General features: G+C 38.5%; 1 protein-coding gene across 1 annotated transcript; it reads left to right on the top strand.

The window, feature by feature from the left end:
• The first annotated feature begins 8,886 nt into the window (after positions 1 to 8,886).
• Positions 8,887 to 12,188, top strand: LOC104624902 (adenylate cyclase type 1-like). The gene is made up of 3 exons (XM_010292387.1): positions 8,887 to 8,994; positions 10,601 to 10,725; positions 11,601 to 12,188. Exons 1-3 carry the CDS (start codon positions 8,934 to 8,936, stop codon positions 11,937 to 11,939), a joined length of 525 nt encoding a protein of 174 aa, XP_010290689.1. The 5' UTR covers positions 8,887 to 8,933; the 3' UTR covers positions 11,940 to 12,188.
• The last annotated feature ends 282 nt before the right edge of the window (positions 12,189 to 12,470 follow it).

The raw sequence follows: 12,470 nt of genomic DNA, 5'->3' as shown, positions 1-12,470 counted from the left end.
GATTCTGTGATTCTGTGATTCTGTAAAAGCAGGTTTTTAGACATTTGGTATGGCTGGATTGTGTGTAAGTACAGTCCATGCAGACTCCAGCTAGGATACCTGCAACAATAACAGCAGTATTAACTCTATGTGTGGTCCAAGCTAATATACCTTCCTTTTTAGCATGACTAAGTAGCTCAGAAGGAGTGCTGTGCTAATTCCATGAACGTCCTGCTTCTAGGTCTGAGGCTAGGTCAGGCAGAGCTAACAGAGAATGCACTCCTCTCTCCCTGTTGTATAGGAAGTGCCTGACCTGAAATAGGCCAGGGCACAAAAAGCTAAGGGCACTTGACCTACATTCTGCTCATTATGCTTTTTGCATAATTTATTTCCATTTAGGGTTTGCTACCATTACCCACCCTAGTATTATTCAAGGGCCTTCCATGACCTTAGTGGCTTTCATCTCATTTCTGCCAACTGAACCTTCTCAGAGTCAAAACTGTTGTTAATAGTTTTGCATCTGAAGAGGGGAAGAGACACTTGCTAGGTGTGTTGGAAATGTAGCATTGTACTGTTGCTTCACAATGGTGACATCCTTGATGCCTTTCCCTGCTCTTAGAGGATTTTGCCAACCCTTTAGTCATTACTTTGGTGGTTTGGTTTGAGCCACTAGCTTTCCACTCAAGAGCTCAATACTCAGCTGTGACTTTTTATTCAGAGCATGAATTTTATTCAGACCATAAATTCAGTTTGCAAACCTCTTTGCTGTAGTCAGAGTAAAATTTCCCATATTTCCAGTATGATGTAAAAATGGAGTTGTAATCTTGGTTTGGATTTTGAGCTGGAAAAAATTTTTTTATTTTTACTGCTAGAACATTTAAATTCCAACATTCATACTAAACGCAAGAGACCATTACACTTGTTTAAAGACAGAGACAGTCTTATACAGAGTTATAAATCCAGAGGGTAATGGTCAATGGCTCAATGCGCAGTCAGAGATCGGTGATGAGTGATCCCTCAGGGGTCCATATTGGGACCGGTACTGTTTAATATCTTCATCAATGACATAGACAGTGGGATCAAGTGCACCCTCAGCAAGTTTGCAGACGACACCAAGCTGAGTAGTTCAGTTCACAGGCCTGAGGGATGGGATACCACCTGGAGGGACCTGGACAATTTTGTGGAATGGGCCCATGCGAACCTCATGAGGTCCAGCAAGGCAAAGTACAGGGTCCTGCACCTGGGTTGGGGCAACCCCTGGTATCAAGACAGGCTGGGGCATGAAGGGATTGAGCGCAGCCCTGCTGAGAAGGACTTGGGGGTACCAGTGGATGAAAATCATAGAATCATAGAATAGTTTGTGTTGGCAGGGACCTTTAACGGTCAGCTAGTCCAACCCACCTGCAGTAAGCAGGGACATCTTGGACTAGATCAGGTTGTTCAGAGCCCAATCCAACCTGATCTTGAATGTTTCCAAGGATGGGGCATCTACCATCTCTCTGGGCAACCTGTTCCAATGTTTCACCACCATCATTGTGAAAAATTTCTTCCTTATAACTAGTCTAAATCTACTCTCTTTTAGTTTAAAACCATTAGCCCTTGTCCCCTGAGGGACACCACTCATCCCTGATCTCTCTCTGGACATTGAGCCATTCACCACTACCCTCTGGATGTGACCAGCCAACCAATACCTCATCAACCGAACAGTCCATCCATCAAATATATAACTCTTCACTAAGAGAATATTGTAAGACTATACAAAGGCAAGAGGTGAATGGTTTTCCCCTACTTAGACAGGAATGGGTAGTGAGAAAAGTATGTGGACTTCATAATAGATCAGGGTAGCAAATTCTAGATACAAAAGGGACACCAACAAAGATCAGAGCAGATTCTTCTGTGGTTTATGTGATTCTAGTTTCTCAACTAGAGGCCTGAGAATTTGGCTTTCCAGTCTTCTGCTGACTGTAACTAGATAAAAAAAAATTATATTGGGATCACAGAAGAAGATTTGTGTTACATTTCTGTGAATGTGATTGAAAAGCAAAAAATAAGCTGTGATTTCCATGAAATGAATGACATGGTACTGATCAAATGTTTTCTAATTGAAATCAGAATGTGGGGCCGAAAGTCACTCTAACAACAAGGAACAAATTCCAGAGAAGTAGTTTTGCAGAAGAGTCTACTAAGGACTGTGCTGGAATTTGCAAGCCTAGGAGTCCTGAATGACATCCCTAGATATTCAGTATTTTTCCAATAAGGGATCTGATTTTTAGAATTGTTTTCTAATGTGTGACTACCACTAACTCCTGTGAGTCAAGACACTTGTAATAAGATACCATTATCTTGGGTTAAGGATCTCAACTGTGTTAACTCCTAGGCACTCTTTCTGAATGCTGACATTCACATGACTGATAGAATTTCTGTTGCAGCTGCACACAGAAATTTCTGTGTGCAGGAACTGTATATGTTTTCATGACAAATGCCAGAGTAATTAAAACCAACTCTAGAAATTATAATTGTTTTTATATTAAAATATTTTTTTAATTCCATATAATTCTTAAAGATGTTCAATTTCAAAACCTTTTTCTCTGTTGAAGTTACTGTCTTACCAGGTTTGTCGCCATTTTGCTGCATAATGATGTAGGTTTGCTTTAAATACTGGCAATTCTCCAGGCTTCTCTCTTGAAAGTTGGTTCAAATACTGCTGTCCCTCTCTCCACCTACCTGGGAAGTAATTGGCCTCCAAGGCCAATGTAATTGAAATGGAATTATTCTAGCTTTTTACTCTGTAAAATATCAAGGGCCTATTTAAAAGAACAGAGAACTACAGAAGTCACCAATACACTTAGCTGATCAAGCCCTGAAAGTAGTATTGGCCTAGAGACTTTAGCCTGAATTACTAAAGACTTAAAGGGATTTTGCCCCAGTGTTATAACATGGTATAGGACAACTCTTCCCACTCTACTTTACAGGCATTATTTTGCTCAGTTTAATTCAAAGGATGAATTAATACAAGCTATATGATGGCTTCAGCTAATTTTTTGCTTTTTTGGAAAGGTTTTTCTTTTCCTCTATCCCTGCAGGCAGAAGAAGAGAGAGATGATATGGAGAGAGTCAAGCTGGATAATAAAAGAATTCTTTTCAACCTGTTGCCAGCACATGTTGCACAGCACTTTCTTATGTCTAATCCAAGAAATATGGTAAACCAAGATAAAATTTAATACATGGTGATGTTGTATGGGTGTGACTCTGTGTAGTTTGGGTCACCTTTCAACAGTATGTTTTCAAAAAAGGCTTGGACTTAGAAAATTTTATTTATGCTAAAAGAATAGTTTTGTAAAAACTTATGTTCAAGAATTTGATTGAGATTTTTTCTTTCACTGTCCTCCTTCTCTGAAGAACTTTAATATACATTATGGAATGTTGTGTCATTCAACGTGGATGCAGCCAAGTGCCTGCATGCAAATCACTAATTTTTTTTTTTTCAATCAAATTAGAATGTTGGGATTTATCACAGTGTTTTATGAGCTCAGTTTGGCTCCGAATCGTGAAGTGTATGCACTGCCAGACCTTTCCATATGAACCACTCTAGTTCTGGAAACACACTGACATTACCAAACCAAATCATTTAAAGTTCATAAAAGTAGAGAATTGTACACAAGCAAGGAAGATACAATAGCTTGTAACATCAAAGGCTGCAGTGATTAAATAAAGTGGGTCAGGAAGCCCTTACAAGTGTCCTTCCAGTGCAGCTGCAATACCTGCAGCACTGGAATAGCCTAATGGCCATGACACTGCTCTTGAGAGTTTGGACCAATGTATTTGAACCACAGAAGAGTGGTTTTACTTTCTATGAGCCCTCTGAATTCTTAAGCAGAAGCTCTATGGTACAGAACAGCATTATATTGTTAATGTTGAATACAGGACTCTGCAACTCAAAGAAAGGAGTGAGGCTGGTTTTGTCCTGCAGGGTAAAATTGTTCCATCTCCTACTTTAGTTAAAAAACAAAATTGAGAAAACGCAATTATATTCCTTATACAATAAAAGTTCTACAGCTGTTAAGACTTTCTAGAAAAATCTTACTCACTGCTTCCATGTCTAAACAGAGAAAGAGATTACTGTTTTAAATGGGTTTAATAGCTTAGGCGTTCATTTTCTTTTGTGTTTTTGAATTAAGAGATCTTTCAACTTTTTTTTAAAAAAGGCTGGCTTTCTACCAAAAATTATGGCTTTTGTACTAACTATTGCTTAGCAGTAGAATAGGTATCATAATAATGATGCCTGGTTTAGATTAATCTTTTAAAATAAAAATTATATCTGCTCATGAACTGCAGGACCTTTATTACCAGTCATATTCACAAGTGGGAGTGATGTTTGCTTCCATTCCAAATTTCAACGATTTCTACATCGAATTGGATGGCAATAATATGGGAGTGGAATGTTTACGCCTGTTAAATGAAATTATTGCTGATTTTGATGAGGTAAGGTCTAAATACTTTGTCTTTTGACTGTATCAGTTCTACCAAATTACTATTAACAGAGATTATCTGTAGCAACTCAGCATATCTTTAACTGCCTAATGAAACAGTACCGTAAACTTCCTATTTAATTGTAGGTGATGTCCACTGGGCTTTTCCAAAGTGCCCAGTTTGTATTTTTAGGCACATGAGTTGGACCTCAAATTCCTCTAATATAGGAAGAGTATTAAAATACAAGTTAACATTAGTTTTTCAATGACCTCAAAGTGGGCAAGCCTCAACTTACAAAAAATAATATGGTTTAATCAACTTGCACATATTATCTGATAACTATGCTTGCTTGTCTAAAATATTATGTAATATTTAACAGTTTTATGTTTTAAACAAAGCTTATGGACAAAGAATGCTATAAGGACATAGAAAAGATCAAGACAATTGGAAGTACATATATGGCAGCTGTGGGACTTGTACCTACTTCAGGAACTAAGGTAAGAAGATCTTACATGACCGTCATTTGTGGAGGAACCATTCTCCTTCAATTTCCAGAGGAACATCAGAAACACAGCTAATTATGTGACTACAGATAACTTATATTACTTCTTTACAACAATTTTAATCTGAAATTCAAAGAACAACTGTAGTCTGAAAAGAAAAATTACTATCCTAGCAGTTGCTCGTGTGGCTTCATTTGGAACTTCATTGCGTGCAGCTCTGGTTTCTCTGCAAATTGGCGTATAAAGTCCCTAAGTCATAGTGGTGGTGTTTTAAACCTGGTATCTTAGATGACCTTATAAGATGCAGGAAAGGGGAGACTCTAGGTGTAATGAATGGCTGCAAAACTAATACAAGAGTATTAAAATGTAATTATTTTTTTCTGGTTTATATCTGGGTGCAACCGACAACCAAAACAAATAGCTTCTCCCAACCCCCATCATGGATAGGAACTTGGTGCTAGGTACTTTGCTGCACCTTACCCTGGTCCCTCCAAATCAGATCTTCTTTGTCTCTACTGCTAGAATTCTTTTTACCTCTTTAATTACTCAGCGATAAAAAAGTCAAAGTCATTTCAGACCCACTATTTATGGGGCACAGTCGTTCTTCTGTATCCTCATTACTACTCCTGAGTGTGTTTCTCACCTTAAATTTGTATCTTGGGACAAAGATTTCCTAGATTTGCGTGCAGCATCTGGAAAAGCAGAGAATCCTGTAGACAGTATACTGAATATATTGTCTACAGAGTACTATGCACATTAATAATTATCTTAATAAAATTAATCTATGAAAAAAAATAAAATTAATAATATAAGGAATATAATGAAAATGAAAACAATCCATGCACCCAGTCTGCCCGGAATTTCCAGACATCTGTCCCATGCTCTGATATGCATGTACGTGTGTTGTAGGGGTACCCTCATGCATATGGTTTAGCATTGCAGAATAACACCAAATGACAGGGCAAAAGCAAAAAGGACCAAAACATGGCCTGTGAACTTTCTAGCAACAATAACCCTTGTTAAGTAAATAAAAAACAAGGCCTCATTGAAATCAACTGTTAGGATCATGCTGGAGTATATCACATGCAACTAATTTTCTGGTCTGCAGGGTATTTACAACTGATGCTTTCCTTTGTATCATTCCTAGAAATCTACATATTACAAAAACGTATTTTTAAAACCCTGTTATACTGAAATGTCTGACTCCTGGGTCCTGAGACAGGCAAAAAAATTGATCCTTTGAATTTTGGTCGGTGTGATCTCAGGCAAACAGGCAACAGCATACCTGTGTGTCTGCTATAAATGTTCTTTGAACTATAATCCTGAAAACGTGTGTTATTGGGTAACTTTGGCAGCATATGTTCCAAAACCTAAACATGTTTATCCCTGGTATTGTATAGTCGCTAAGTGAAGGGTCAGCTGAGTTAGCTCAGTACTGAAGATACTGCTCTGAGCTTATGATAAGTAATGCATTTTAAATCACAGCAGAAGGTCTTGTACAGGACTCTGCCTTTCTCTGAAATCTTGGGGCAAATTTTTATTTTTGCTATACAGGTAGAATTTATTTAACATTCTGTATTCCAGAAAACCTAAAAATCTTGTATGAAATAGCCAATATTTTTTACTTTAACCTCGTGTTTCAGCTCTTCTGTGATTTCTTCCTACTGCTCATCTGATACAAATGAGTAGAAATTATTCACATCCTCTTGGCAGTTTCCCACTAGGTCTTCAGCATGCAGCTGTGCATTAGAAGTCTGATTATCCTGGATATCCTGTCATGTGCAGATGATCACTGCCAGCCATCTTACAGTCCCTGGGCTGTCCTACGGAGTCATATGTGTCCATGGGGAGCCATAAGACACTCAAGTGTTTCCGGTCTCCCGTCTGCCAGGGGTGTCCCAGCTTCATCAGAAAATCTGGCACTGCCTCTGATTGTGAGCCACCAATTTCATACTAGGATCTAGACATGAGCAGGAAGCAGTGGATGGGGTTAACTGTACCCTTAACTGAGGATATTTACACACATAAGAACCCAGTACCCTGATGAAGTTAAATATTTAAATCCCATATTTTATGACTCTTGTTTCTGCAGCTTGACTTCAGCAGGTGACTATAGTAAATGCATATTGCAGTTATTACATTGTCAGAGTGGTTTTGCTGTGATGCTCTGGGCAGTCTTTCCAGTAACTATCCCTCTGCTGTTTAAATAAATAATTGCTTGCCAGTTACATCATCAGGGCAGCACACAAACCAAGTTTTTTGTAGATCTTTTGCACAATATAAGTTCATTGTGTTTGTGAAGTCCTTTGAAATTACACCTGTGATTTCACCCAGGGTCCTGACTTTGTGATGTTCTTCTGTGCAGGTTCAAAAGAGTTTGCCAGTAATCCTTTTGAAGGGCATTTGTCACCTGCAGTGCATCCAGTATTTGTCACTAGTCCTCTCTCCTGCAACCCTGAGGGGCATTGCAGGAAATCAAAATGTTCATCAGGAAGCAAAGAAATGGAAGGATAAGGAATATAAAGAAGATTAGAGGGTTAAATAAAACTATATACTCCTCCTTCCCTTCCTCCTTCAATATTCTTCTCCTTCTCTCTTGGAAGTGTAGCCATCAGTTCTTTAAACTTAATGCTTGTTCTTATCCTTCCTAAAAATTGGGACTGGTCTGAGGATGACTTTCATAATTTTTTGTTAGCACTTTGCTCTATTTTTTGTAAATTTCCCAGCCACATGAAGGAACCCTTTCAAACCAAGCCGAATAAAACAAACAGCAACCTGTTTCTCAGGTTTCTCAGCCACTGTCAAGTACTCCATTTATACAGTCTCACTATCATGATAAAAACCCAGCAAGCTCTCATCTCATGCCAGCTGCCACAGCCCTGTTGTGCAACACCCCACTGAAGCTAGACTGCCACTGACCCTGCATTTCTTTCACCATATCCTACCTTTAGCCCACTTTCACTTTGAAAATCCATTCAAGAATTCATATTTATTATTCAAATAAGAGCACAACATAAGAGCAACCACACTGTAAGGTCAAAGGTCTATTCTAGTAACCCGTCTTTAACTAGTCAATGGTAGATCCTGGGGGAAAGGCATGAGTTACAGGACAAACATGCAAACCTCATTTTCCATTTTCTAATGATATGCTGCTTAAGAAATTCTAGAGCTACAGATAATATTTTTTACTACTTTGTAGCATACATTTCTTCCATGAGTTTGAGTAATTAATTATGTTTGAATCTATCTAACTTTTGGAATCCACAATATCCTCTGAAAATGAGTTCCACAGTTTAATTAAACTAAAGTTGTAAAAATTATTTTCTTATATTTTGGGGTTTTTTACAAGTTGATATTTCAGCGTTTCATTTGATCCCTTCTGGTTCTTTTGCTTTAGTTCATTTAGATACCTTTTATAAAAACTCACTTCAGCTTGCCTGGAAAGGAAAGAAAATAGTGGTATTCTGCATCTCACAAGATTAAACCTAACAGGAATTTTGTAAATGGGAACAGCATGCACCCCATGGCGCGGGGAGCAAGCAAAAGCTCCAAAGGGAGAAGAGGGCAGAAACTATAGTTATTAATAATCATCAGGCAAAGCAGTTTTGTAAGAAAGCAGGTTATATTCCCTGCCACACTCACAACAAACATCTGCAGCTCTCTAGCAACAGAACCACTTTACCACGGGAACTTTGCTTTTCATTCTTCCCAGAAGTCAAAAAGAGAGAAGAGAAAAAAAAATCAGTACTTGAGAAAAGAATGCATGTGCTGCAGCCACCATCAAAAGTTTATTTTCACGAACAGCAAAATGGGTTAGATTCTTTTCCTAAGCCATCCAGTCTGAGCTTTTCATTGTTTTTCACTTCAGTATTTCACCTGCGTATGAGTACTATACAAATGTAATGTGCAATACTATTTTGTTTCTAGACTAAAAAATCAATTTATTCCCATCTGAGTACACTGGCAGATTTTGCAATAGAGATGTTTGATGTTCTTGATGAAATTAACTACCAGTCTTACAACGACTTTGTCCTACGAGTTGGTAAGTCACGTTTCTACAATTATCACACAAGCAGAACATTGTTATTTGTTGGTTTTCCCTGTGCTATCTGCGAAGGCTTACCTGTCCTGTACTTATGATTAAAACTGAAAAGCCTCCTTTAGCGGGAAAGTCACATCCATGTAGAGGTCAGCAGGCTGGATGGTGAGCATCAGTATTAAAGAATTATTGTGTCCAATTCCAGTGTGTTTACTTAATCTATGCACTCCTAAAAGGAAACTGGACCAATAATTATGTACAATAATATTAGTGTACCCAGTCTTGTGGCTTACACTGCTTTGCATTGCTAAACGGCTGAAAACTGGGTCTGACTGTACTTAAGTTAAGTTGCATGTGCAAAAGCTTTGTTGGCATTAAAAGTGTGATGGGAGCTTGTTGTCCACAGATGCCAAAATCACCTCAACCAGCCCTGTTTTCTCCAATAAATAAAATTCTCTGGTCTTCACAACACAAACCTTCCTTTACATGTTATTACATGTCTTACCTCTCAGAGTCCTTTCTCGAGACTTCTTAGAAAGCAAGTTCCCCTCTTCCCTTTCTTCCCTGCATCCCACTCCTCCCCAGTGGTACTTCCACTGCTGTTCTCATTTCATTGCATATTCTAACACAGATAGATAGTTTTCACCAGCTTTTTTCTCTATATATTTTCATGGCTGAATTGTGAGAATGGGCTGGAAAAGGAGAAAAGTGAGGTTGCTAGCAGCAGAAGATTGAGAAAGACCAAAGACATCAAGTGTAGCAATAGGAGAGTTATTAATCTTTGCCCTCCTGTACATCCTAATTAATTATAAAAACCCCAAATTCTCTTTGAACTCTGTTATAATTGGTCTTTCCAGGTTCACAAAGGGGCAGAAGACAAATATCTAACGCCCATTCTTCTGCATAACTTTCCTGGGAAAGCCTCTGCACAGAACCTCATGCAGAGTTTAGCATCTGCAGCCCTGCAGGGCACTCAGAATAAGGAACATCCTCTTTTATCTTCCAAACAAGGTGTCAAAATTGGTCAGAAATGTAGAATCGAGCCCTGTGGTTTCCCAAAAAAAGATGCTTGAGCCATTTTCACATACTCTTGTCTTCTTCCACTATCTCCCTGATCTGAGTTGTCTAGTACTAACAACCAATGTGACATGCTTCCCTTACCCCATTCCTCATGTCTTCTAAGCCACTGTTTCTGTTCCACCTGGAAAGCCTCCATTAAAAGGCTTTATATGAGCAACTACAGTGGAAGTCGTAGCAAACAATTACAGATCTTTAACAATTTGTCCTGAATTTTCTACAGCTAAAGTCCACACTACCACTGTTTTTCTTCTTTTCTTAAAACAAACAAAAAAAGAAAATCCAGAGATAAGCCAAATTTTTATGTTGTCTGTAATATTGAATTTCCAATAAGATATCTCAGTGTATGTCTTTATTTTGTGTTTAAACCTTTTACAAATACAGAAGTCCAACTGGCATTAATTTACCATATGTTATGTCCTATGACCAGAAAAATTCTAAGGCACTTGTGTTAAGTCTATTTTGTGGATTCATGTTTCCCTTGGATAATATGCTGCAGTGTTTCAAACCAAATTCATTGTTTTGATTTTAGGTATTAATGTTGGGCCAGTAGTGGCTGGAGTCATTGGAGCCAGAAGACCACAGTATGATATCTGGGGGAATACTGTAAATGTTGCCAGCCGGATGGATAGTACTGGTGTACAGGGGAAAATTCAGGTGAGTGCATTCTGAGAAAATTTCACAAACTTTACATAACTCCTGTTTTATATGTGGTTACATTTTCAAGACCACTTAGAAAATACATCCTCACTTGAACTTGTGGTTCTTATGAAAAGGGCAATATTATCTAGATGATTCAAGCATCAGAAGTAAAGTTGTTTTCCATTATGTACGCTTCACTACTTGGAGGCAACAAAATCCTCAAAGAAATCATTTCCTATCAAAGAAACAGAGTTCTTTGCTGCTTTGCACACAGTTGGAGGCAAGCCTGGGAATGCCAACACTGCATTGGCCAGTCTTTGTGCTGTAGGAATTTTGCTTGAATAAGGACTACAAGGAAAGGATCCATGTCCATTTGCATCCTGCTGCACTTTGTGTAGCTTTAAAAATTCCTTGGATACTTTGGATCAGAGAGGCTACAACAGACAGAGAACATGGTTGTTCTACTAGAGCTTAGCTAGAAGCTATGCTGCACCTCTCCAGATCTCAATGAACTCTTGCAGTCCTTTATCCAAAATACCTGTCTAGTCTCCAGGGATCAAAAGTTTTCTGGAGTAAATTAACATCACTGGAACTAATCCAGCTTTCAACAGTGGATGATTTGGTTACACATTTCTGTTGGACAGAGCTTAATCTGCCTATGTAATTATTCAGCTCAAGACCAGAAGTTCTGCTTCTTAGATTCCAGTTTGGTCAGTGTTTTTTAATTCCTTAAGAAAATTCTAAGTGAGCCCGAGAGCAGCAGTAGGTGCTAAATAATTCTGCATATGCATATTTCATGACAGAGAAGTAAAATGGGGAGGGGTAGGCAGTTCTAGGATTAACCTTATATGAACAGGAGAAACTAAAAGTTCTTTTTTTTCTGTCTTCAGGTGACGGAAGAAGTTCAGCGGATATTAAAAAGGTGCAGTTATGAATTTGTGTGCAGGGGTAAAGTCAGTGTAAAGGGAAAAGGTGAAATGTTGACCTATTTCCTGGAAGGAAAGGCCGATGGAAATAATTCACAAACACAGTCTTTAAACTTAGAGCGGAAAATGTACCTTTACGGGAGAGCAAACATTCAAACAAAACTGGGCACCAGCTGCCCCTTGGTGTCCTCAGTTTCTAGCTTTACTGCAAAAGCTGGGCTTGGAGCAAATCAAGCGTCTGCCACTCACACAAATCAAACACTGCATTATCTTCCTTCTGTGCCAGCTGTGAAGGAGGCATAGAGCAAAGGAGATTTGGTTGTGCCATTTGCAGTGAACTTGGAGAGCAATGGTTGCCTGAATTTCTACCAAGAGATCAGAGGTCAATAGGGCATAGTATTAACCATGGACCACTACAACCCAACCAAAGAGAACTTGGGGACTGTGTAACAAACTCTTGGGATGGAACATATAAGGGCTAGAAATTCTGTTAGGAAAAGTCAAAACCTGATTTTTCTGGAAATGAGGAATATTTTCTTGGCATTTTTAAAGGGTGAAAAAAACATGAGATAAACATGCAAGCAATTATTTATGTGTGTGTGTGTATATATATGTTTTAATCTATATATGCACATATACAAATAGTCCTGTGTAGACTTATAGAGATTTATAGAGATAAACATAAAAATATGTGTTTATTTGCACATCCACCTGCAATGACATAGCAAAGAGATTTCTCTTTCTGTCACAGCCAGCATTGTTGGGTCTGGGATTAGAAAAGCTTCATTTAACCATGGAGTGTGGGGCAGCTGGAGACTCTCCAGGGCTACAGCA

Source organism: Phaethon lepturus, unplaced genomic scaffold (genome assembly GCF_000687285.1).
Source record: "Phaethon lepturus isolate BGI_N335 unplaced genomic scaffold, ASM68728v1 scaffold16200, whole genome shotgun sequence".
Classification (NCBI taxonomy): domain Eukaryota; kingdom Metazoa; phylum Chordata; class Aves; order Phaethontiformes; family Phaethontidae; genus Phaethon; species Phaethon lepturus.
Note: the sequence above shows the minus strand (reverse complement) of the source record. Positions and strands in the feature narration are given on the sequence as shown.

Coding starts and splice junctions, on each gene's coding strand:
- LOC104624902 (XM_010292387.1), top strand. CDS start 8,934: ATGTTTGATGTTCTTGATGAAATTAACTACCAGTCTTACAACGACTTT. Junction 8,995..10,600: donor CGACTTTGTCCTACGAGTTG/GTAAGTCACGTT, acceptor TTTTGATTTTAG/GTATTAATGTTGGGCCAGTA. Junction 10,726..11,600: donor GTGTACAGGGGAAAATTCAG/GTGAGTGCATTC, acceptor TTCTGTCTTCAG/GTGACGGAAGAAGTTCAGCG.